This window comes from Panthera leo, chromosome D2 (genome assembly GCF_018350215.1).
Source record: "Panthera leo isolate Ple1 chromosome D2, P.leo_Ple1_pat1.1, whole genome shotgun sequence".
Lineage (NCBI taxonomy): Eukaryota > Metazoa > Chordata > Mammalia > Carnivora > Felidae > Panthera > Panthera leo.
Window position 1 is genome coordinate 29,902,352 of NC_056689.1, and position 24,681 is coordinate 29,927,032.

At 50.0% G+C, this 24,681-nt stretch overlaps 1 protein-coding gene across 2 annotated transcripts in view; it reads left to right on the forward strand.

Annotated features, from left to right (window-relative positions):
* The window catches only part of HK1 (hexokinase 1), an 88,230-nt gene that overhangs the window by 23,747 nt on the left and 39,802 nt on the right, over nt 1–24,681 (forward strand). For both annotated transcript variants that reach the window (XM_042907415.1, XM_042907416.1), the window contains one exon: nt 14,891–15,053. In XM_042907415.1, the coding sequence (XP_042763349.1) occupies nt 14,891–15,053 (163 nt within the window). The remainder of the gene's footprint in view (nt 1–14,890; nt 15,054–24,681) is intronic.

Below are 24,681 nucleotides of genomic sequence, written 5' to 3' on the forward strand. Positions count from 1 at the left end.
TATTTGAGGTACATAAAAATGTTGAGACTAACAACAACCACCTGCATACCCGCCATTCAGCTTGAGAAGCAACCGACACAGGAAGGAGTACATTAGAGACGGAGCTGAAACCCTGAGCTGAAACCCCTATGTTTCCATCTTTAGTCCCATCTGTTTCTCCTTCCAGAGAGTGCCTGTGTCCTGATTTTGATGTTTATCATTTCCATCCCTGTTTTTATACTTTCATTATATATCTTGTATCTATAAGCAGTATATAGTGTTACTTTATGTGGTTTTAAGCTTTGGTAAATGATGCTATACTGCGTGTATCCTTCTGCAACTTGCCTTTTCTAGCTCAACATTCTATACTTGGGATTTTTCCTTGTTGCCCCATACACCCCCGTTTCATCGACTTAAACTGCTGCACGCCCTTACGTTGTGTGTTGTACACACCACAATTTATCATTTAATCTCTTCTTTTGATGGGTGTTTGGGTTTCTAATGTTTCACGTTACAAGTGCCATGGTGAGTCTCCTCCTGCATGCTCCTTCAGTGCACATGCACGTTTCTCTAGGTTCTGGGCTGGGTATCTGGGACGGAATTGCTGGGCAGAGGGGTGTGTGCGTCTTCCCACTTTCAAGATTTTGTCAAATCGCCATCCCCGGTGGTCCTGTCACTTTGTACTCCCGTCAGAAGTTCGTACGGTTTCCTGGTGTTGCACACCAACCCCCGTACGGTTAAACCTGTAACATTTTTTGGGAGAGTGTTTCATTTTTTAAAGAGTCGGTTTCTTCCCAGTCATTTATTTCCATTCACGTTGCAGCATTCAAGCTTAGTTTAAAATTAGCCATCTCCCAGTTTACCTTATCATGCGGAGCCCTCGTCGTGGAGTGTCTCCGAGGGAAGCTGAGAGCTCTGGTTGTGAGCGGTGCCAGCCCCACTGACGGCTGCACGGCCCCGAGGAGGGGGGACTGGGTGCGGGGAAAGGCGGGGAGGGCTCTCTGTGGCCCCGCGCGTTCCAGCGTGGGAATCCGGTGAACTTTTCCGGGAATTTAAAAGTGCACATGTGCTCCTGCCCGCACACCCTCTCTTCCTGGGTGGATCCCTGAGGCGGGGCTGGCTTATCAGTCTCCTAAACGCGCTGGCTGCTTGCTTCACTGGCTCTGCTGGAGAACGCTCGGGCCTGCAGCCTGTCTTGGACTGTCTTCCGTAAAAGGAGAGGGTGACAGTGCCCAGCGGCAGGAAAACTGAAATGTGTGGTGTGCAGCCCAGCCCTCTGCAAACAGAAGTGCTGGTCCCTGCTCTGAGGCGGAAAATGTCGGATCACGCTGCTCATCTGATTCTGGGCCTGGTCACAGGCCACAGACGTTGAGACCTTGGGGGGACCTTCGAGGGAATTGAATGCCTACTAGGGGCCTGTCTTCCTAACACAGATCTAATTTAATCATCAGTAACAATACTAATGGAAGCCAGCGTCGAGTGCCTGTCACGCTTCCTGCCGGGGAGGGTGCTAAAGGCATTATGTCCCCACAGTGCCCCAGTGAGGGGGGTGCTGTTCATGATCTCCACTTCTGGGTAAAGACCCTGAGGCTCAGACAGTAAACAGAAGAGCCAGCCTGCAGACCCATCCAGCCTGATGCCGGGGCCCCGTTATTTTTTAAGTTGAGCTATAATTCTCATCCTGTCGAACTCCCCGTTTTAAAGTGTACAGTGTGGGGACGCCTGGGAGGTTAAGCGTCCAACTTCGGCTGAGGTCATGATCTCACGGTCCCTGAGTTCGAGCCCCACGTTGGGCTCTGTGTTGTTAGTTCAGGGCCTAGAGCCTGCTTGGGATTCTGTGTCTCCCTTCTCTCTCTGCCCCTCCCCCACTCACGCTCTGTCTCTCTCTGCCTCTCAAAGAATGAATAAATGTTAAAAAAAATTTTTTTAAGTGTACAATGTGGTCTTGAGTACATTCGCAAGGTTGTACAACCATTACCATCATCTAATTCCAGAATATTCTCACCACCCCCCAAAGAAACCCCACACCCATTAAGCAGTCACTCCCCAGCCCCTTGCACCTACTAATCTACTTTCTTTTTTTAAAATGGATTTACCTCTTCTGGACATTTCACATAAATGAAAACATACAGTATGTGGCCTTTGTGTCTGGTTTCTTTCACTGAGCAGTATGTTTTCAAGGTTCATCCATGCGGTAGCATGTATCATTATTTCATGGCTGAATACTGTTTAGTTGTGTCATTATACCACAGTATGTTTAGACATTAGATATTTGTCAGTTGATGGACATTTGGGTTTCTTCCACTTTGGAATAATGCTGCTGTGAACATCTGTGTACATGTTTTCCCTGTGTGGACGTAGGCTTTCATTTCTCCTGGGCATATGCATAGGGGCAGCATTGCTGGGAGAGCCCCTGACTTTGTCCACCTTGAGAAAGGCATTGTCTGCATTGAGAAATGAGGAAACCAAGGGGCACCTGGGTCAGTTAAGCAGTTAAGCATTGGATTTCGGCTCAGGTCGTGATCTCACAGTTTGTGAGTTCAAGCCCTGCATCAGGTTCTCTGCTGTCAGCACAGAGCCTGCTTCAGATCCTCTGTCCCCCCTCTCTCTGTCCCTCCCCCACCTGTGTTTTTTTCCTCTCTCTCTCAAAAACAAACACAAGAAAAATTTATTAAAAAAAAAAAAAAGAAAGAAATGAGGAACACCAAGACCCCAAGGGGTGAAATGACTTGCTAAAAACCACACAGTTCATTAGTAATAGGGACAGGAACACTACCCGTTCTCCTGTCGCAGAAACCCATGTTCTTCCCACCATACCACACCCAACACTCAATCTTGTTGTTTAGGGAAACGGATCCAAGGAGGTAGAGAGATGGGTCAGAGCTGTACGGGACCCCCAGGTTCCCCAGACTCCTGTCTCTCCTTCTTCCCCATCCTCTCCAACTGGCTTTGCTTGTCCTTCCCCTTCCCCCCCTTCTCCAGCTGAGTGTTGACTGATTCCCTCCGCTGGGGAAGGAAATTGGCCCAATAAAGTCATTTGCAGTGAAATGTTAGGGATTTCCCCTGTTTTCCAAATTTCTCCCTGTACCCTTTGTATTTATCTTCCTCCCCCATCCTTGTTTGCATGGATGTGTAACACAGATCTAATTTAATCATTTTAATTTAATTTAATTTAATTTAATTTAATTTAATTTATTTATTTTTAAATATTAAATATTTAAAATTAAAATTAAAATTTTAAATTAAATATTTTAAATTTATTAAAATTTATTTAATTTTATTTAATCTAATTTAATTTAATTTAATCTAATTTAATCATTTAATCATTAGAGGACCCCCTAATGCTCCTGTAATGCGCACTCCTAAAGATTGTTCTCTCCTTGCCTCTGCCTGGCCCCACTGTGAGCAGCTGGCTTCCTTGACTGGGGTTTGCTTTCAGCCATGTTATTCAATCTGACCTCATTTCTCTGATGTCTCCTGGTGCCTTCTGGGTGCCGGGTGGGATGAGCGGAGTAGGAGACCCAGGCCACTGCTGTGATAAAGGCACCACCTCACCTTTGCAGAGTTCTGTTCTATTTACAACATGCTTTCACGTGCTTGATTTAGTTGAGTCCCTCCAGCCAGCTTGGGTGTAGGCATTTCTTCCTGCAATTGCATCCGGGGCAGGAGAACCTCAGGAAGTGGAGTTGACATGATCTTCGTGGCCAGAAAGCAAGAGGACCAGGATAAGGACACAAGTCTGGCTGACACCGGTGGGCAGATGGTACCACGTACGCATAAACCAGGAGTGAGGTCCGGGGCTGTGTGCTTCCAGAGCAGTCCGCTGCAGCAGCCCCCTGTAGAAACCATCGGCCAAGGCTCCCATAACAGGGCTGCTGGAGCTGTGTGGCCCAGAAGAGTAGTCACCAGCCGTGCATGGCTGCTGGGCACTTGACATATGGGGAGTCTGATTTGAGATGTGCGATTAAGTGTAAGATACAAGATTTCAGAGACTTCATGTGACAAGAAGTTACATAAAATAGCTCACTAGTAATTTTAAAAACATTGTTTACCTTGGGAGTAATATTTTGGAGATAGTGGGTTAAATAAGATGTTATTAAAATTAATTTCACCTGTTTTTTTCAAAAAATGTGGCCACTAGAAAGCTTAAAATGACGTATATGGATTGTATTTGTGTCGGACAGCGCTCTGCTAAACAGTGAAGTTTATGGCTAAAGTTCGGACAGAGGCACTCTGCATTTAAAGCAGTGGGTTCTCATAGGTCCTTGGGCCTCAGTGTCCTCATCTGTAAGACTAGGAGGCTAGAATCCATTACCTTCAACAGATTCTTCTAGCTTGAGCAGTGCCGTGGTAGCCATCAAGCTGTCTGGGCCTCAGTGTCCTTATTTGTCAGACGCGGTAAATGACTCCTGCCTTGCTCTCTGCCCGTTTAACCAATTCGAGGGTGGGTGTGGAAACACTTGGGAAGTGTGCAGAACTGTACAGATGCCAACTGTGATCCTTGTCGGTCACACCCAAACCACGTGTGGGCACCTTGGGAGGCATGGTGGGGGGTGGTGCTGCTTTCTGCATAATACAGGATGGGCAGCCAGATCCCCGAGCCGGGGCCAGGATCCTGGGTACCAGGCTGCATTTGCCAGCAGGGGTTTCTGCAAAGCCTGTGTTCTGAGTAATCCACGGTGCAGTGTGGCTCCTGTGCCTGCCAGGTAGGAGGGCAAGAGGGCAGTTTTCATTATTGCTGTTTTACTGATGGAAAAACACAGAGGTGGAAGTGACTTGCCCAAGGTGATAGAGGGGTCAGGGTAGCTGGAGGAGGCCTGAGGTCTGGCCATTTCTAGCCAGGTCTGCTCACACCACTGCAGTGTCTTTGCAATGTCAAACCACGGCATGAGGGTTTGGTCATCTCGTAGTGAAAGCAAAACTGTCTGCACTTTGGATCCTCTCTTCTCTCTGGTCTGGAGGTACCTGGGATGTTGGGGACTGTGAGTCTGGAGGCTGGACCCAGCCCGAGCCATCGACCAGGAGGCCGATCGTTAAGCCTGTTGTTCTTGCCCTGCCACATTCCAGGGCTGTTCTGTTCCCCTTGAAGCCACCGGGTACCTCCTTTATTTTTAGCCAGTTCAGTGTGACAGCTTTCTTCTCATCCTGGGCCAGAGCTTGGTTTCTCTTAGCAGCCGGGAGGCGCCTGTTACTGGGGATTAGTGGGTACCGAGGTCCCCGGGAAGACCTTGGACATGACCTCACGGCCTTCCATGATTCTCCTAGCAAGAGGATTCTGGGGAATTAGGGGAGGAGCGTCAGGTTTGGAATCTTGAGCTGGAGCCCAGCTGGGTGCTGGGTGCTTGGGGCCTTTCACTTGACTTCGTGGCCCCAGATTCCTCCTACGTAAGAGGAGATCCATGCGCCCACCCTGCAGATGTGTAGGGTGTCTCGGGGCAGGTTGAAGTGCCCGGCATGGGCCCTGTCCACGCTTAACATCTCAGCTTCTCGAACCTCAGTTTCCTCATCAAGAATGGGGATCCCATTCTCCTCCTGACCTGTGACTAAACAGAAGTGGTGTGTGAATAATCTATGGTGTCGGGCCCACGGCAGTTGAAAGGGAACCAGCAGTTGAAAGGGAACCAGCCGGCAGTTGAAAGGGAACCAGCCGTTCAGAAGCATACATCAGATGATAGATAAGGGCCCTGGGCTGCCTGAGGGCATGGACCTTGAAAAAGAGCCTGGGGAAAGTGTCTTCACATCCCGAAGGGGGCCTGTTTGCTTTGGGGTCCTGTTTGCTTTGGTGACGTTTGCACACACTTCTCTCACCTGCATCTCTCCCTGGGGAGGCTCGAAGGTGAGAATCTCAATTGTCCGTAGGGCTCTGTGTCCTTCTGGGCCTCAGCCTGGAGAGACAGATGTTGTGAGGAGGGGGTTGAGAACCAGAGGATGCCTGGAACGCGGCATCCCTCATCCCTCGGGGAGAGGTTGTTGGCCCCACGGGGTCCCCATGAGTCTGAAGCGAGGGGCCGGTGCCGGGAGTCAGGGCTGGGCTATTCAGGGGAGAGGAGTCTCGGGCCTTATCTCAGCCAGCAAACCCTTCTGAGACCTCCCCGACTAGGCGTCACCGGAGGCCTTCCCGCCAGGCAGAGCGGGCACCCGGCCCAGCAGAGGAGACACGCGGGGGGCTGTGCAGAGGACGCAGAGGGCCTGGAAGCATGGCCCCCGGACCCCGGGCACCCACAGTCTAGCCGGAGACACAGCGTGCGCACCTGTTGTTGCCGCTCCTGGGGAAGCCTCTCCCACTGCGATGTGTCTGCCAGGGCAGAGGGATTCCTGCGTAGTGGACGGCACCGGCCGAGGGGATGTTGAGCAGCTGGTGCAGCTGGTGTTGGGGGGGGCAGACCGTGGCATCCCCCTTGGAGGAGGTGAGTCTGGAGGTGGACTTGGGGAGAAAGAAGGAGCGAGGCACGGAGAGGCCCTTTACGGGCGGAACAAGGTGGATGTGTGAGGGAAGGGCCTTTGGGCGAGAGAAGAGAGAAGGGACCACCGCCGGGGCCCCGCGCTGCCTGAGGGCAGGCAGGCCGGCGCTGGGACAGGTGGTTCCTGTGCGGAACGCGGAGGGTGAACGCGTCTCCTCCTGCGGCCGTGAGGAGCTGAGCCGGAGCCGCCTCCCCAGCTGCCAGGAGCAGGACAGGCACGCGGGTCCCCTGGGCTGCCACCCGCAGCGGTGAGGTGGGGCTGGGCCCTGAGAGGCCGGGACCTTGGCGAGGGCAGGCGGAGGCCTTAGGCCGGCACACAGCACCGTGGGGGATGACCTGAGGGTTCCCTCCCCTGGATCTTGTGAAGGCGGATGAGAGCAGGTCACACGGCCCATAGCTGGTGGAGACTGGACGACACGGGCCGTGCTGTATGCAAGGCCAGGGAGCCACGCTCCTTCTGAGAGGACGGAGCTGTGGCGTTAATGCCACCCACATTCCCACGTCTCCCTATGGGAAGACCCCGGCTGGGGTTCTCTCTGGGCGGAACACGAAAGCTTACTGAGGAAGAAGCACAGGACCAGGAACCAGGGACCACTGGTCACCCTGGCCATTTGAGGAACCTCTCTGGCCTCTGATTTTTCCTCAGGGTGTTGGAAGTGATGGCACCTGTCCTGCTTCTCTGGACAGGATAGTTTGAGGGCCAGTATGTGAAAGTGGGATGCAGAGTAGAGAGGTAGGCCTTGAAAGTTCAGGGCCACGTGAACATACCCACGTTACGGACGGAAAAACCGAGGTGCCTACAGGATATCAAAGCCAGAGGCAGACATGGGTGTCCACACCGCCTTGGCCGTGCCTCATCACTGAACCAGGCAGGGTCCTGAGAAAATCTAAGTATGGCTGTTAGTTAGTACACGTCTTTTTTTTTAATTGTTAATTTTTAAATTTTTATTTGTTTATTTTTAAAGTTTATTTTTATTGGGGCACCTGGGTGTGGCTCAGTCACTTAAGTTTCTGACTTCAGCTCAGGTCATGATCTCGCGGTTCGTGAGTTTGAGCCCTGCGTTGGGCTCTGTGCTGACAGCTCAGAGCCTGGAGCCTGCTTTACATTCTGTGTCCTTCTCTCTCTCTCTCTCTCTCTCTCTCTGCCTCTCCCCCACTCACACTGTCTCTCTCACGAAAACGAATAAGTATTAAAACATTTTTTTTAAAGTTTGTTTTTATTTATTTTAAGAGGGAGATAGCAAGCAGGGGAGGGCCAGAGAGAGAGGGAGACAGAATCCTAAGCAGGCTTTGTGCTGCCAGCACAGAGCCCAATGCAGGGCTCGAACTCATGAACCGTGAGATCATGATCTGAGCCAAAGTCAAGAGTTAGACACTTAACCAACTGAGCCATCCGGGCACCCCCTTTTGAAAAATTTTTACTGTTTACTTATTTATTTTGAGAGAGAGAGAGCGAGAGAGCGAGCATGTGAGAAGGGGAGTGGCAGAGAGAGAATCCCTAGTAGGGTCCATCAGCACAGAGCCCAATGCAGGGCTCAAACCCATGAACCCATGAGATCATGACCTGGGCCTAAATCAAGAATTGGACGCCCAACCAACTGAGCCACCCAGGTGCCCTGGTTAGTACAAGTCTGAAAGGCAGGTCCTGGAGGAAATAGGAAGGTGGGGTTAAGATTTCAGGGGAGGAAGTGTTTATGATTACATTCCCCACCCCCACTCCACCCCCCAGCTATGATTCCATTTTCGTAAAACGAAATAAAAAAGGCATGCGTTGTATATATGAGTGTTTAGGTTGAAAAACCGTTTGGGTGTATAAAGCTCTTAGCAGGGATTTCTCTGGGAAGATTGGGGGAAGACTGATGTGTTTATGTGTTGTGTGAATATTTAAATAAGCGTGTATTACTTATTGTTACTATGACTTACTGTTTAATAAAACAGTACAGTGTTTCAGAGGAGTTTTGCCAGAGTCTTTAATTTGTTGTGGTTTCGGGCGGATGGCCACTCTACCTTTATTAGTTCTCTCATCTATAGAGTGGGTCAATAATGTTTGGTAATCAGTGCATTTCTCTAGGTATTTAGGTAAAAGGAGTCAGGGACATGTGATAATTCGTTAGACAGGGCATGGAGAGAGACGGCCCCCCTTTTGGTCACTGGAACGGGAGGGTGGGAAATGTTATTTGATGTTTACCTTGTTCTTGGCACATTATTAAAATGCTCCTGGTAGCCCTCTGAGGTGAAAGCATTATTATCCCCCTTTAAAAGACCCAGCAAGGTTAAGTAACTTGTCCAAAGCCACACAGCTAACAAACGGCAGAGCCTAGGTTCAAATGCAGTTCTCTTCATCCACAGCACACATCCAAGAACACATCCACAGGTGTTCTTTATACCACACGAGAAATAATGGAAATGCATAAAGAGAAGCCCAAAACGAGGGTTTAGAAGACCTGGAATCTAGACCTGGCTGCCACTTACAAACCATGAGACTTTGTGTGAGTCATGGTCTCAGTTTCCTCTACTCTAAAGTGGAGATAATGCCGTCCTTCCTGCCCACTTCCCTGGGCCGTTGTGGCAGAAGGGGAGCTAGTACCATCAAGTGCCTGCCTCATGCCGGGCACCTGGCATCCGTGAGCTCATGTCATTTCTTTCTGGGACATCCAGATGGGATAATGTATGTGAAAGTCCTGTGTATGAAGACAGGTAAACGTCTGACTCCATCTCAGCTCAGGTGTTATCTCAGGGTTATGAGTTCAAGCCCCACGCTGGGCTCCATGCTGGGTGTGGATGCCTATGAAAAAAAAAAAAAAAGTTCTGTGTATAAATTGCAAAATCCTCTGTAAATGTGAACCATTATCAAAATAACATTAATCACCCGGGCTGGTTCTCTCCTGAGTCAGCCTCCCTAAGAAAGAGAAGTGAATCTGGTGTTGAAATCTCGGCCCTGTCTTTAAGCAACAATTTTTTTAACCCTCCACCGCCAGCTCCTTTATTTTCTTTGCAAGTGGAGTGTCTCACTTGGAAAGTTTATTTTATTTTATTTTATTTTATTTTATTTTATTTTATTTTATTTTATTTTATTTTTTAAGTCTATGCATTTATTTTGAGAGAGAGAGAGAGAATGAGCAGGGGAGGGGCAGAGAGAGAGGGAGAAAGAGGGAGAGAGTCTCAAGCAGGCTCTGTACTGTCAGCATGGAACCCAATGTGGGGCTTGAACTCACGAGCCCGTGAGTCATGACCTGAGCTGAAACCAAGAGTTGGACGCTTAACCGACTGAGCCACTGAGGCGCCCCAGAAAGTTCATTTTACGGACCTCTGCTGGGCACCTTCAGTCACACTTGTTATTCTGCCTTGTGCTTGGTTCTTGTGGGAGAGTAGACGAGAGAAGGGGTGAAAAATTTCCATGGCCATACCACCTTCCACAGGGGGTCAGAATACCCAGGTCACCGGGGGTTACCGTGCCTCCTGGTATGAGGGCCTGTTCACTTGGGCATGTCTGGTCTTGAATTGTTTTTTTGGGCATGTTCTTTTGGGAGCAGAGGTGGGGCTGAGGTCAGGCACAGAGATGTTTGAGTTTAGCCCAGTGAGGGGCCACTGGGTTCTTTCCTTAGCCAGACAGCACCGGGCCAGAGGGGCTTGCTAAAGGCCGAATTCTCTCTTCTGGCCTCTGCTCCTGCCTCTGCCGCATTTCCAGCTTCTGGAGCTGCTGAGAGCTTCAGGCTTCTTGGTCTACATGAAGGATAATCCAGGACAAGTATTTGCACCCTATTAGGGCACCTTCCCTTCAGGAGATGGTGGAAGGTGCCTGCGGTCTGGACGGGGGTCCTTGTCAGTGTTGGCCTAACGTCTGCAGGACCCAGCCCACCGCGTGGTGTCTGGGATCCTGGCATTCCCACTCCCCCTGCCCCAGTTCCTTCCCAGTTTGACTGGAGTCCTGCATGCGTGCATCAGATACCACGTGTGAGAGTAGCCCCCAGGGGGCCCGAGGGTTCCTGTCACAGATTCCTGGGAGCCTCTGGCCTGTGACACACGTTCCGACGGCTGAGGCTTGCAGCTTGTGGCTTCCAGAAGAGGTTCTGTGCTGTGTCCTCCCGTCACCAAAATGTAGGGGAGGGGGTTGGAGGCACAGGGGGGATTCCTTGGGCCCCTGGATTTGGCCAGAGCAGCAAAGCGACACCACTTTGGAGGCGGCATCCTAAAGGAAGAGGGAGGCTTTGTGGAAGTGGAAGTGAGCAGGAGAGGGGCAAGGAGGAGAGGAAAGATCTGGAGAGGCTGTGTAGAGGGGATGGAAATAGAAAAGTTGAAAAGACCACAGACTCTGGCCAAACCCCCCGGGCCAGAAGTTGCCCCTTTCCAAGTCCACACGTCTCTGCCCTCTTCTCCTCCTGGGCTTCTGGCCCCGCCTGAGAAAAGCAGCTCTCTTACTGGCTCTTGTGCAGAGCGCGGCCCCACCGAGCTCGACCTGACACCCTCCCTCCCTGCTTCTCCCCACTACCCATTCTCGGCCTCTTCCCCAGGTGGGCAGGGGCAGCCCAGCCAGCCGCCAGGCAGGGCTGGTCTGAACGAGGGGAACAGGCCCCCTGTTCAGGGAGGTGCTGGGCAGTCTGGGCCCCAGGGAATATCCCGCAGGTGTCTGTTGACGTGTGCTTCCTGGGCTGTGTAAAGGGCCCCAGTCCACGTGGTGTGGCCCTGCTGAGTCCTGCCCCCGTGTTCCCCGGCCGGGCCGTGTGGCCGGTGCCTGGCCAGCCTGCCCCCGGCCCCAGGATCTATGCTGGTTCAAAGGCCCCCCTTGAGCTCACGAGGACCAATGGGGACCAAGGGAAAGGGCTTCCCTTGGCATAGTGTCACTCACATGAGACCTGGGAGGCTACAAGCTCAGTACCAGCTCCACCCTAAATAGTACCTTCTTTTTGGCCCAGTTTCCACATCTCTTTTGAGAGGGGTTGTCCCACATATGATTCATGAACTTGAACCAGAGGAGAAAAGCCCTCTCTCCTCTGATGCTTGGGAGCTGGCTTGTCTTCCGTGTCCCTAGCCTGCTTCCTCCTTTGAGCTTCTGGGCTCTTTCTGGGTTTGGCGGGACCGTCCTAAAACATCTGGATTCTCAGATCAGTGTCCTTGTGCTGAACTGCACTTGGAGTCCGGAGGCAGGATGGCTGTGGAGTTGCAGAGAGCCCTGCCGTTTGTAGAAGCTTCTTCCTGTCCGGCTGGAAAACCTCAGCAACTTCGCTTGGGCTTGCCTTCCACAGACTAGGGGAACTGGTCTTTCCCAAGGGATGGGGGATGATTATAGGGAAGAGTGGTTGACTTGCAGTTAGTTATGAGAGCTGACTCTTGGCTGTGTCTTTGAACCAGTCACTTTGCTTTTTGGAGCCTCCGTTTCTTCATCTGTGAAATAGGGCTTAAGAATGTCTCCCTCAAATGGATACAGAAGATGTGGTGTGTACACACAATGGAATATTGTACTCAACCATCAAAAAGAATGAAGTCTTGCCATTTGCAACGACATGGATGGAGCTAGTGTATGATGTTAAGTGAAATAAGTCAGAGAAAGACAAATACCATGGGATTTCACTCATCTGAGCAATTTAAGAAACAGAACTTGATGAACATATGGGAGGGGGAAAAAAGAGGGGGAAACAGACCATAAGAAACTCTTAATGATGGAGAACTGAGGGTTGATAGAGGGAGGTGGTGGGGGATGGGCTAGACGCGTGATGGGCGTTGAGGAGGACGCTTGTTGGGATGAGCACTGGGCGTTACACGTTAAGTGATGAATCCCTGAATTCTACCCCTGAAACCAATATTGTACCGTATGATAACTAAGTAGAATTTAAACTGAAATTGGGGGAAGAGAAAAAAAAAGAATGTCTCCCTGATAGGGTTGCTTTGCAGGTTAAATGACATTCTTGGATATGAACGTGCTCGTTATACCGTGGGCCATAATATAAGTCTAAAGTATCATTCTAGCATTTAGCATTCATTACGTTCCTCTTTTGTGCCAGGCAACTGGGTGAGTTCCTTTCCCTAGGGAACTCACGTGTTTTAGCAGAGGAGGTGGACACATCAGTAAACACCATGTAGGGGGAGGAATGTGAGAGTTGAAGCGTGTCCCAAATGCTCGGGTAGCAATGTAACGATTATTGATTATTGCACGGTCTTGCTCCCGCTCACCCATTCTCTCACCGGCAGACAGCCTGATCTCTCGGAGACACAAATCTCATTGCTGAATACTCGTTGAAGTCATCCCAAGGCTCGCTGTGCTGTGGGATCAAGTCTAAGTTTGTTAACGTGCTTTATAAGATCCTGCACAGTTCAGCTCCTGACAGTTTTTCTAGTTGCCTCACTTTTTACACTGTGCTCGATCCACACTGAATTTATTTCTGTGCCTTGCACGAATCCCCCTCCCTTGCCTTTAGCCTGCACACGTGCCCTTGATTGTGCCTGGGTGCACACTCTGACATCACGCCTCCGGGAAGCCTTCTCAGTAGCCTCCCTCAGTGCTCCTGTGGCCGCTCACACACACTTGTATCGTGACTGCCTCTCCCCCTCCAGACTGTGGGTGCCGTGACAGCAAGGACTGCCGATCCGGTGCCAGCCTTGAGGCTAGAACAGAGTGTGTCTCCTCCTAGGGCCGGGATTCTGGCAATTTCTACTTTAGCTCTCTGTGGTTTCTGATTGCTCCGACCTGCATTGCTGTATCACAAAGGGGAAAGGAGAAAGTGGTTGCTGTAGAAGAGCTTGGGCGTGGGGGTGGGGGCAGGGTTGTCTCTGGCCGCGGAGGACACTGGGGGACTCCTGCCAATGTCCTGATTGTTCGTGAGGCAGGAGACAGGCAGGGCTTGGGGGAGAACAAGGCAGGGAGACCAGAGTGAGAAGAAGGCTGTCCAGGCCCAAAATATGCAGAAATGACCTAGGGCTGGGGACTCCATGTCCTTGAGTCAGGACGTTTCCAGCCACCCTGCAAAGTGAGCACGAGATGCCATTCTCAGAAACAAATAAGCATCAAGGTCTTTTCAGCCTCACTGGGTCATAAATCTTGTCTCTCCACCCACCGGAAGCCTTCTGTGTGCAAGGCTGCGTGCAAGGCACTGGGAGGTCAAGGTGAATGGAGCAGACGCTGTAAAGGTGACAGGTGCAGAAAGCTAGGGTCCAGGCTATGCTCTGCAGAGAGATCAGTGCCGAGGGAGGGGTTCTCGCCAGTCCGAGGAACCCCAACATCTGCAGGAGGAGCTGAGATTTGATCTGCACCTGGAAGGATAGCTGGGAAGAGAAGAAAGGGCTTTGCAGTGGGAAAGCCCAGGGACCCACCAGGAATGGTGGAGGTGTTTAGGCCAGAGCTGAGAGAGCATGAAGCCACACCTGGAGAGTGTTGGGTGCCTTGGACGTGGGAGGACATTGCAAAGCTTTGAGCAAGAGAATGAATCAACCAGGGTCGCATTTCAAGAAGGTGGATGTGGCAGTGGCATACAGGATGGGCTGGGAGGGAGGGAGACTGAGGATGGAAAACCATTACGGTGAGTGACTGAGGAATCAGGAATCAGGAATGAGTCCAGACACATGGCTGTCAGGGCTTCGTATTGCCAAAGAGTCACCGAAAGAATGAATGGTGGGATAAGGCGACTTAGAGCTGAGCACGTCAGAGGTGCCCGATAAATACTTTTTGAGGGAATAAATGGGAAGATACTATGAAGGAAGAACAACCAGTGACAGACACTTCAAGGAGCGTGAGGTTAGGAGCTTTGTAACTTTGAGGATAATGGGGAGCCCAGGAAGGGCAGCAGGTTGGGTCAGTACTTGGAAGGACTTGGGCATATGGTCACGTTGGCCCTGGCCCATGGGCATGGGAGCCTGCGGGTTGTCTCCATACCTTCTGGGGATGGTGGGGTTGAGGTCTCTCTGCTCTGGGCTTGCTGCCCCATGTCCTGAAGGATTCCAGCCCTTTGGCCTCTGTTTCCACCTACCTAGAAATCATGCCCAAGGAAACCCACCAGCACCACTGTCCCCCATTAACGCCAACAGCTGATGTTTACTGGGCATCCTCTGTGTTCTCAGAACACAGCACCTCCATTTCATCTGATCTTAAAACTCACGTCTGTGAGTGAGGCTCTATTTATCATCTCAGTTTTTCAGTTGAGGAAATGGAAATTCACACAGCCGTTCAGTGATGGTGCTGGGATTTGAACCCTGTGTGGCTGGCTCTGGCACCCTCGTTCTTAATCTCTGTGACACTACTATCCATTTGAGGACGGGCCAGCCACTTTTCACAGAGGGAAGGAGTCATGTGGAGGAAGACCTGGGGCTCAGTGCATTTGCAGGACTTCTCTGAGCAACATGGCTGATGGCATTTGAATGACTTCCCATCATGTGGTCAGAGTTTGTGGGATCTGGATTGTCTTAGACAAGCGGGTGCCTCAGCCTTGACCTCACTCTCCTTCCTTCTCATCCTCCCCCAGATTGACAAGTATCTCTATGCCATGCGGCTCTCCGACGAAACGCTGATAGATATCATGACTCGGTTCAAGAAGGAGATGAAGAATGGCCTCTCCCGGGATTTTAATCCAACAGCCACAGTGAAGATGTTGCCAACGTTTGTAAGGTCTATTCCTGATGGTTCAGGTGAGTCTCTCACCCAGAGATTGGGCTGTGAGGGCTGAATTCTCTGTGAAGACATCCTTCCTACTTTTATTCAATTGTTCATTCATTTACTCCTTCACTCAGTTGTTCATTAATGAATTCATTCATTCATTCCTCCGTCTGTTCTCCCATCCATCCGTTCATCCATCCATCCATCTGTCCATCCATCCATCTAACGTATGCCTACCTACCATGTGCCAGGCACTGGGGATACCGTGGTTGGACAAGGCTGGCCTGCCTGCCCTCGTTGGACTGACAGTCTAGTGGCTTATGATAGGAAGGCGTAGTGTATGTGGATCTTACAGATGCTGTGTGGGTTGCTTTTATGTCTCTAGAACATGAAAGGCTCCAGAACAAATGAAGAGTTTGTTTTAGGAAAATCTCTTCATCAGGGCACCAAGACCTCCCTTCAGAGAAGTAGCAATCCCAGTGGCCAGGTGGGGAGATTCAAGTCCCCATCTAAAAAATTTTTCTAGATGCTAAATCAAGGGAGCCCCTAAAGCAGAGAAGTGTCGAGGGGAGGTAGAACTGAAGGAAAAAATTCCCCTGTCAGTGTGCATCTGTGTGGTTCATGTCCCACAAGGGGGAGTTGGGAGCTCCCTGTGGATTGTCAGTACCCCTTCCCCGGAGCAGTGGCCTTAACTCCTGTGCTTGGCAGAGTGGAGGCTGGGAGGGCACAGCTTGGCATGCTCGGTGGAGGCTGTTCTGTCTGGCAGGGGCGGGTGCTGGGTCTGGCCCAGCTTGGCACACCCATGGGAATCCTTCTCTGAGTGGTGTTCTGTGCTCTAGTCTGGGGCTTACCTCCTGTGTACGAGAGAGGGAGATTGTGGGGAAGTCAAGTTTCTCTGGGGGTTGTGAGTACACACCCCGAGACCATGGTCCTCACACACGCCTGCTGTTTCTGCCCTGCTCTGGAGGCGAATTTTTTTTTTTTTTGATGTTATTTTTTATTTTTGAAGGAGAGAGAGACTGTGAGTAGGGGAGGGGCAGAGAGAGAGGGAGACACAGAATCCGAAGCAGGCTCCAGGCTCCGAGCTGTCAGCACAGAGCCCGACGCGGGGCTCGAACTCACAGACCGCGAGACCATGACCTGAGCTGAAGTCGGACGCTTAACTGACTGAGCCACCCAGGCGCCCCTGGAGGCGAATTGAAAGCCTCGATTTGGAGCCTCTAGTACGCAGCCTGCAACGTGGATGTGAGGAAAGCTGCTGTTGCTGTTCACAAAGGACGGGCAGGTGCACAGCTTGTCGGAGCAGACTCGGCACAGTGGGAAAGGCCCCCTGTGCCTGCAGGGCTCTTTAGAAGTCCCGAATGAGATTCGGCTGCTGATGAAGGGCGGGTGCTCTGCTCTGTGGCCACAGGTGGGGCTTGCTTCCTGTACACATTGGCATTCGGATCTCTTGCGTTTCCTATTTGAATCCCGTTCCACCTCCGTCTTCTTGTTTTCCTTGAGGTGTTGGTACCAGCAGTTTTGACCTTTAAATAATGACTGAAGAAATTCTGGTCCTCAGTGATGGGACCGTGGTAGGCCCTGGGTTTTGTTCTGACAGCTCTGGCTTTGTGGTTCGCTCCTGCTTTCTCCCAGCTCCGGATGGCACCCACATCTGGGAGCATTGAGCCTTTCCAGGGTTAGTGGAGTTCTGTGGGAGAGGCATGGCTGTGCCTGCTTCCAGCTCAAAGAAGAGGGAGGGGAGGTAACGGGGGTGTGGGCAGTCCCCGAGGGCTGCTGCTCTGACTGTGCTTGGGAGAGCTCAGAAGGATACCTGATGCCCGCAGGGCACCTGATCCCATGTGACTGGCCCAGGGCTAACATATCCAAGGACCATATGTCATTCCAGGACCGAATGTCAGCAGGCAGTGCTCTCCCTCACCCTTTCAGAAACCATTTCCGGACTGGAGGGTCTTTAAAGGGTGATCCAGCTATGCTCGAGATCTAGCCGTTTGCCCCCATCAGCGACTTTTCAAAATAAGGCCCAGAATTCAGACTCGGGTGGGAAAAACACTGTGCAGGCCTCTCTCAGACACTTCTAACGGTTGCCAAGACGCTTAAGGCCCTGAGCAGTCCTGCAGGAAAGCAATCTGTTTAACCTGGCTTACCTGCCTTTCCCCCTCACCTTTGATCTTCTCTTCCATATTTCATCTATCTTGAGACACTTTTTAATTTGAATGTCTCTGAAACCAGCGGTGCGTTGTGCTGTCGTTGCAACTTAGAAAGCATTATTGGCGGTGTTCATTCTTTCTTCGTGCTGCGTAAAACAATGATGCGTCTGACGGCAGTGTCCTAAGCGTGATGACACGTGTGGTAGGTAGTATGCCACGCGGGGGGATGCAGTCCTGGGGTTTGTTCCATGGGAACCAGCAGCCTGGGCCCCATACCTCCCTTTGAGTCTCTCTGTTCTCCAGTGTGGACGGGGCCAACTGTTTAGGGCCTCTGAGAAGTGCTAACCGAAGGACGAGGAGGTGAAACCAGAGTCCTGAGGGACGAGGCCCCCCTTCCTGTGCGGGGCCTGCGTCTGCCCATTTGCACTCAGCACCTCTCCCTGCCTCACCCATCCAGCCCTGCCCCCACCCCTTGTCTTCTGGCTTCTGCTGGTGGCGGGCGGTCCTTCGAGCAGACCTGCAAGTCCTGGGCTGGCAGCCGTGCCTCTCCAGTCCCTGCCTGTGGCACTGCATGGCATTTTCCTCTTACAGGGATCCCGGTCAGATTAAGCCCCACACTAAGGACCTCATCTTAACCTGATTACATCTGCAAAGACCTTGTTTCCAAATCAGGTCTCATTTCCGGGTCCCAAGGGTTAGGGCTTCGGTGTATCTTTTTGGAGGACACAGTGCAGCCCTAACACATCCTGTAGCCTTTCTCCTTATAACTGTATCTTCTATTCATGGTTGGGCTCAGTTCATATGCCCCGGGGCCCACACTGCCTTTGGAACGGACCCCACAGCCCCACACAGGCATTGACATTGATGCCAAGGCCTCGTGTACCTGACCCCAGTCCACTCCTTGCCCCTTTGTGACAGAAGTGCTCCGCTGTCACCTCCCTTGCAGTCCTTTATCAACCAAGAACCAGGAGGTCCCCTGGAGTAGCCAGAAAGCGGGTCTCCTGGATAGTAAACCACGGCGCTGTTCCCTTTTTAAATGTTAATCACTGCTTCATCTGTATAATTAGCCAGCGACAGAATTAGCGGTAATCCCAAACCACTGAGGGATAAATTGGACTCAGCGAGGTGGAGAGACACCCCTGCCTGTTCAGGGTGATGTGACTTCCAAGTCAAAGGGAGAAACAAACCTTTCCTTTTCCTGCTGACCTTGACCCTGGGGGACTGGACGCAGTGTCTCGAAACTCTGCTGATTTTTTGGAAATGTATCGACACATTTTTATTATTTGTTTCTCCTTTGGACACTTTTTATGGGCAGTGGTTTTTCTTTAATTCCTCTTCAGTAATCTATACATTAATTTTTTTTTTTTTTAAACCCTAAAGTGGCTTTCAGCTGCCGCGTATCCTTTCTGGAATAGAAAAGGTATGAATAATAAATAAAAGAAGGAAGATCCTGGGGCGCCTGGGTGGCTCAGTCGGTTGAGCGTCCGACTTCAGCTCAGGTCGTAATCTCACAGTCGATGGGTACGAGCCCCGCGTTGGGCTCTGTGCTGATGGCTCAGAGCCTGGAGCCCACTTCCGATTCTGTCTCTCCCTCTCTCTCTGCCCCTCCCCCATTCATGCTCTGTCTTTCTCTGTCTCAAAAATAAAAATAAACATTAAAAAAAAATTTGTTTTTAAAAGAAGGAAGATATTGTTGGAGCCTTTTTACTTTGGTGGCTTAGCTAAACAGAAGTCCCTTTTCAGAGCTGCCAGTCCCGGGGATAGCTGGCCCTCTGTGTCTAGCTTCCCTCAGAAGACCTGCCTCATTCTGTGTCTCGTTCATGAAACCTCCCCTTTTTCTCTTCTTATTTATTAGTAAGGATACTGGAAAAATACCAATTTGATTGCAAGGCTTTTGAGGGTAAATTGAATTGAATATATTTCCCTCTTTCTGCCTCCTGGTTCCAAGCAGGCTCTTTACCCAAAGGATAAATTAGAAAATCTTTGATTTGTGGTGTGTTCACAGTTAATTTTTTGGACCCCCAGGTATACATAGGACTACTCTCTGGTCAAAGGAAAGAAACTACTCTCTCTGTTCCCATGGCATTTGGGCCGTTGCTTAGCTTTCTGTCTCTGTTCCCTTCTCTGGAAAGAGGATTGGATCATCTCAGAAACTCTCTCCCTCTGTGAAATCTGCATGTGTAGCATTCTGGTGGGTTTTTGATAAAGGTGTAGAACTCCCGTCAAGTAGCTGGATTGCAGACCAGGAGGGAAAGCCCTTGTATCTCACGTACAGGCTCAATTTGTTCGGCAGGGCAAAGGTGGGCATTTCATGAAGATGGGGTTTCTGTTTGCCCTGTTCTCCATCCAGTGCAGGCCTGGGCTCGAGAGAGACATCTGTCCCCATGTTTGTTTCCCATGATGTGCGGGGAATAATGGCAGTCATTATAAAGTGGCGAGTTGCCAGGGGACCCTTCAGATGCTTTGTTTAATGAGCCTTCTCTGGAAGAGTGGTTCTCCTGGGTTCAGTGGGAATGGGAAGTGTGGGAAGAAGTTGCAGGTAGGAGGCAGCAGGGGCAGGAAGTAAGGTTGAGGCCAAAGATTTGAAGAGGTAGTTGGAGTGAAGCCCGGTGCTATAAAAAGAAGCTGAACTGGAGCACCTGGGTGGCTCAGTCTGTTAAGCGTCCGACTTCGGCTCAGGTCATGATCTCACAGTTCCTGGGTTCGAGTCCCGCGTCTGGCTCTGTGCTGACAGCTCAGGGCCTGGAGCCTGCTTCGGATTCTGTGTCTCCCTCTCTCTCGGCCCCTCTCTCACTCGTGTGCGTGCGCGCACTCTGTCTCTCTCTCAAAAATAGAAAATAAACATTAAAAAAAAAAAAAAAGAAAAGAAGCTGAACTTGAAATTAAAGAGGGGGAAAAGTCCAGAACCCTGGATTAATCTCTGGCTCTGCTGCTTCCTATCTGTCTGACCTTCGAGGAGTCAACTTCTTTAAGCCTCCTGTTTCCTCATCTGTAAAATGGGCACGATAAGCCTCCTTTCCCTGCCTCACAGGGCTGTGGAGGATCAAGTGGAAGTGCTTTGGAAACTGCAAACCACCATGAGCGTTAACAGTGGGTCCTCGTCCTCCTTAACACGGTTGCCATCTCCTAAGTAACTTTGTAAGAGTTCTTTGGGAAGGCCCTTCCCGGCTGATGCAGTCTTTCCGGGGTGTCTTTTGTCTGGCAGAGAATAGGACCAAACAGACATGCATTTGACCCAGGCAGTTTTGAACTAGCAGCAAACGCTGGTGGCCTGCTGTGTGCAAGACTTAGCACTGGGGGAAGGAAGTTAGCCTGTTCAGTATTGCCCTTGGCTTCAAGTTGCTGATCATCCAACTGAGGAAGATAAGACATAGACACATAAAAGATAATGGGCGTCAAATATATTTGCAAGTATATGAGCCGCCGAGGAAAGGGAGGGGCTCTGGCCTTGCCAAAGGGGTAACCGCGAGCAGGTCGTTCAGCTGGATGGGTTGGAGCTTCCTTCTCCATCCACCGAGAAGATGAGTTAATATTTGTCCCGTGTCGCCTGAGCTGCAAATATGATTTACAGAAGGAGGTGCCAGCTGCCATTTGTTTTAGCGATCATAAACACACCCTGGAACCGGGGTCATGCTCAGGGAAGGATCGGGAACTGCACTGGGCTTGACAATGACCCCTTGTAAACTGCCTTCAGAGAAAGGCCACCCCCCCTGCCCCCCCCCCCCCCCCCCCCCCCACCGAATCTGTCGACTCCCGCTTGCAGGTGTGCTGAGTGTCCAGTATTGAGTGTTGGCTTGACATCTCAAGGCCACCTTTTCTGGTTGCCATCTCTGACCCTAACCTCCTGGGGCCCTGGGGCCCTGTTGACCTGTGCTTGTTGAGAGCTGGGGTGGACAGACCACCGCGGGAGGCTGGGATGGGGCAGAGCTGCAGAAGTGGGGCCCAGCCCTATGTGCCCTAAGACCAGATTCCTCCCGGATTATCTTATCGGCAGCGAGGTCATTTTCACTTATCCTGCTTGAAAAGCTTCAGGTCTGGGTCCTGCAGAGCTGCTGCCTGAAACCTGACCCCTTCCTGCATCAGGGGCTCAGAGCTCTTACCTGCTGTGTTGACACTGACACCAGTAAACAGGAGCCCCCCCCTCACAGACACCTGGAACTTGAGCGCAAGAACCTGCTTTCACGTAGGACTCTGAGTCAGCTGAAAATGAGACTTTTGACCAGGCCAGCGACCGAAAAATTGGTCATGCTATTTCTTTTTGTAAGTTACGATGTAAAAATCCGTGTAAGAACAAAGCCGAACAAAACCAAAAGCTGCAAGGAGTCATGGATGTTGAGGAACCCCAGCAAGAAAGGTAGCCATTCTTACTGTGCTAAAGCCTCACTCCACTGTCGTCAGCCGTGGGGATCCTCGTCCACGAGGTCTGTCCAGCAGGCGGTTTGAACCAATAGTTATGAATCTGAGCTTTGGATTCACGTGCTGGCTCTGCCGCTTACCGGCTGGGTGCTCGGGCTAATCGCCTAACCCCTCCCAGCCTTTACTTGCTTACCTGCAAAATGGGGATATCACAGCGGTACCCACCGCATAGGCTTGAGGGAGTTTAAAACGATGCGTATGAAGCGCTTAACACCTGGAGTGCGGAAAGGCTCGATGCATGTTAACTGAGGCTAAAATAAAGTACTTTCGATATTCTAGTGATGCATCCTCCAGGGAGGAGCTACCTCATGCTGGAGCCAGTTTTTTTTAACTGGGTAGCAGTGAGCACCATGGGGGTTAGGGTTCTGATGGGAGCTGTAAGACAACTCTATAAACAGGGGCACCTGGCTGGTTCAGTAGGTAGAGCGCGTGACTCTTGATCTCGGGGTTGTAAGTTCGAGCCCCACGGTGGGTGTAGACATCACTTAAAAATAAAACCTTAAAAAAAAAAAAAGAAGAAGAAGCAAAGGAAATTGTAAACTGATTTGAACAACCCACAAAGTCAGGGTCAGAATTCCCTACAAATCTGTGACCTCCTACTTCCCACATTCTCCCTTGGGACCTGCTTTTGGACCGTAGAAGCTGCCTTTGGACCATAGAAGCAGTTTAAGACCAGTGGCATCGTGTGGTATATTCACATTATGGACTATAATTCAGTCATAGAAAGGGATGAGGTGCTGATACCTGCTGCAACACAGTTGAGCCTTGAAAGCAAGTCATGTGTAGTAGGTGAAAGGAGCATCGACCAGAGACCACCTGTTGATATGAAATGTCCAGAGTAGGGACATCTGTAGAGGCAGACAGCAGATTCATGGTTGTTGGTGGATAAGACGGGTTGGCAGGAAGTGGAGAGTGACTGCTCGTGGGTACAGAGTTTGTTTTGGGGATGCTGAAAATGTTCTAAAATTAGATGGTGGTGATGGTTGCACAACTCTGTAAATATACTAAAAACCACTGAATTCTACACTTTAAAACAGGTGACTTGTAAAGAACTGGAATGAAAACAAAAACTTAAAAAAAAAAAAGAAAATGGATGAATTGTATGATATAGACGAATAATTCTCCGTAATTCTGTTATTTGAGAAACCGGCCAACCAGTGGCGCATCACTGCTTTGTGCTTGATGAACAATAAGCAGGGGTGCCTTGAGTGAATGAATGAATGAATGGATGACTGGGCCACCAACCCCCATGATCAAGCAGCTACCAAGCATTTATTGAGCTCCCCTGGGTGCCATGGATAGACGCACAGAAGCCCAGGTTTTTCCCTCCAGGAACTTGGAAGGGTAAGAATGGTGAAAATTCAACCATTTAGTTCGTTCATTGACTCCTTTCCCAGCCGCATTAGTCCAAGTATTTGTTGAGCTCTTACCGTGTGTCAGACACTGTTCTACGTTCCAGAAATAGAGCAGCGTGTCAGCTTACAGGTTGCTGGAACCAGATACAAACGTGCATCAAATACAAGCTTTTTTTTTTTTTTTAACTATTACCTTAAAAAATAAAATAAAAACCCCCAAGGGACCCAGAATAGCCAAAACAATCTTGAAAAAGAACCAAGTTGGAGGACTTTTACTTCCAGGTTTCAGATTTTATTACAAAGCCACGTTAATCACAACACCGTGGTACTGACACAGGATAGTAGATCAGTGGATCAGAATCGAGAGTGCAGTATGTCATTTATGTCTCAAAATTGGGGAAAAAAAAGAATTGAGAGTTCAGAAACCCTTTTTTGGTCTCTTGATCTTTGACAAAGGTGCCAAGACTGTTTAATGAAGGAAAGAACAATCTTTTCAGCAAATGGCACTGGGACAACTGGATATCCACATGTAAAAGAAGTAGCTTGGATCCCTACCTCACACTGTAGAGAAAAATCAACTCAAAATGGGTCAAATCCCTACATTTAAGAGCTGAAACTGTAAAACTCTTAGCAGAAAACCTAGTTGCGAATCTCCGTGACCCTGGATTTGGCAGTGGCTTCTCAGATATGACCACAAAAGCACAACCAACAAAAGAAAATAGATACGTTGTACTTTGTTAAAAGGAACAACTTTTATGCTTCATAAGTCACCATCAAAAAAGTGAAAAGACAACCCACAGAATGAGAGAACATATTTACAAGTCATGTATCTGATAGTGCTCACGTCTAGAACATGAAGAACTCTTACAACTCAACACTTAAAAGACAACCCAAGTTTTCAAACAAGCCAGGGGATCTGAATAGACATTTCTCCAAAGAAGGTGGAAAATGGCCAAGAAGCACCTGAAAAAAAGGTGCTCGTTGTCATTAGCCAGGGACATGCAAGTCAAAATAAAATAAGATGATAATTAGTATTGAGGATGTAGAGAAATTGGAAACATCACGTATCACTGGTGGGATGGAAGCTGGTGGACCTGCTTCGGAAACCAGTGATGGTTCCTCAGAAAGGTAAACATTTGACAGAGCAACCCTTCTTCTAGGTGTATACCCAAAGGAGATAAAGACAGGGCCACACAAGAACTCGTGCGGAAATATTCATGGCAGTGTTATTCGTGATAGCCAAAAGGTAGAAACAACCCCATCTACAGACAAATGGGTAAATGAAATGAGGTACATCCATACGGTGGATTATTATTTGGCCATGTGACAACATGATGAACCTTAGAAATGTTTTGCTAAGTGTAAGAGGCTGGTCACAAGAGGCCACCTACTGTGGGGATTCCATTCGCAGGAACTGCCCAGAAAAGACAAATCTGTGGAGGCGGAGTGTAGATTAATGGTTGTTTAGGACAATGGGGAGAGAGGGGCTTGCTTGAGAAGCAGTAAAGGATTTTCTTTTTGAGGTGATGAAAGCATTCTAAAACTGGTTTGTGGCAATGGTTGTATAATTGGATATACTAAAAAAACATTGAAAGGGCGCCTGGGTGGCTCAGTCGGTTAAGTGTCCAACTTCAGCTCAGGCCATGATCTTGCATTTTGTGAGTTCAAGCCCCGCATCAGGCTTTGTGCTGACAGCTCAGAGCCTGGAGCCTACTTGAGATTCTGTGTCTCCCTCTCTG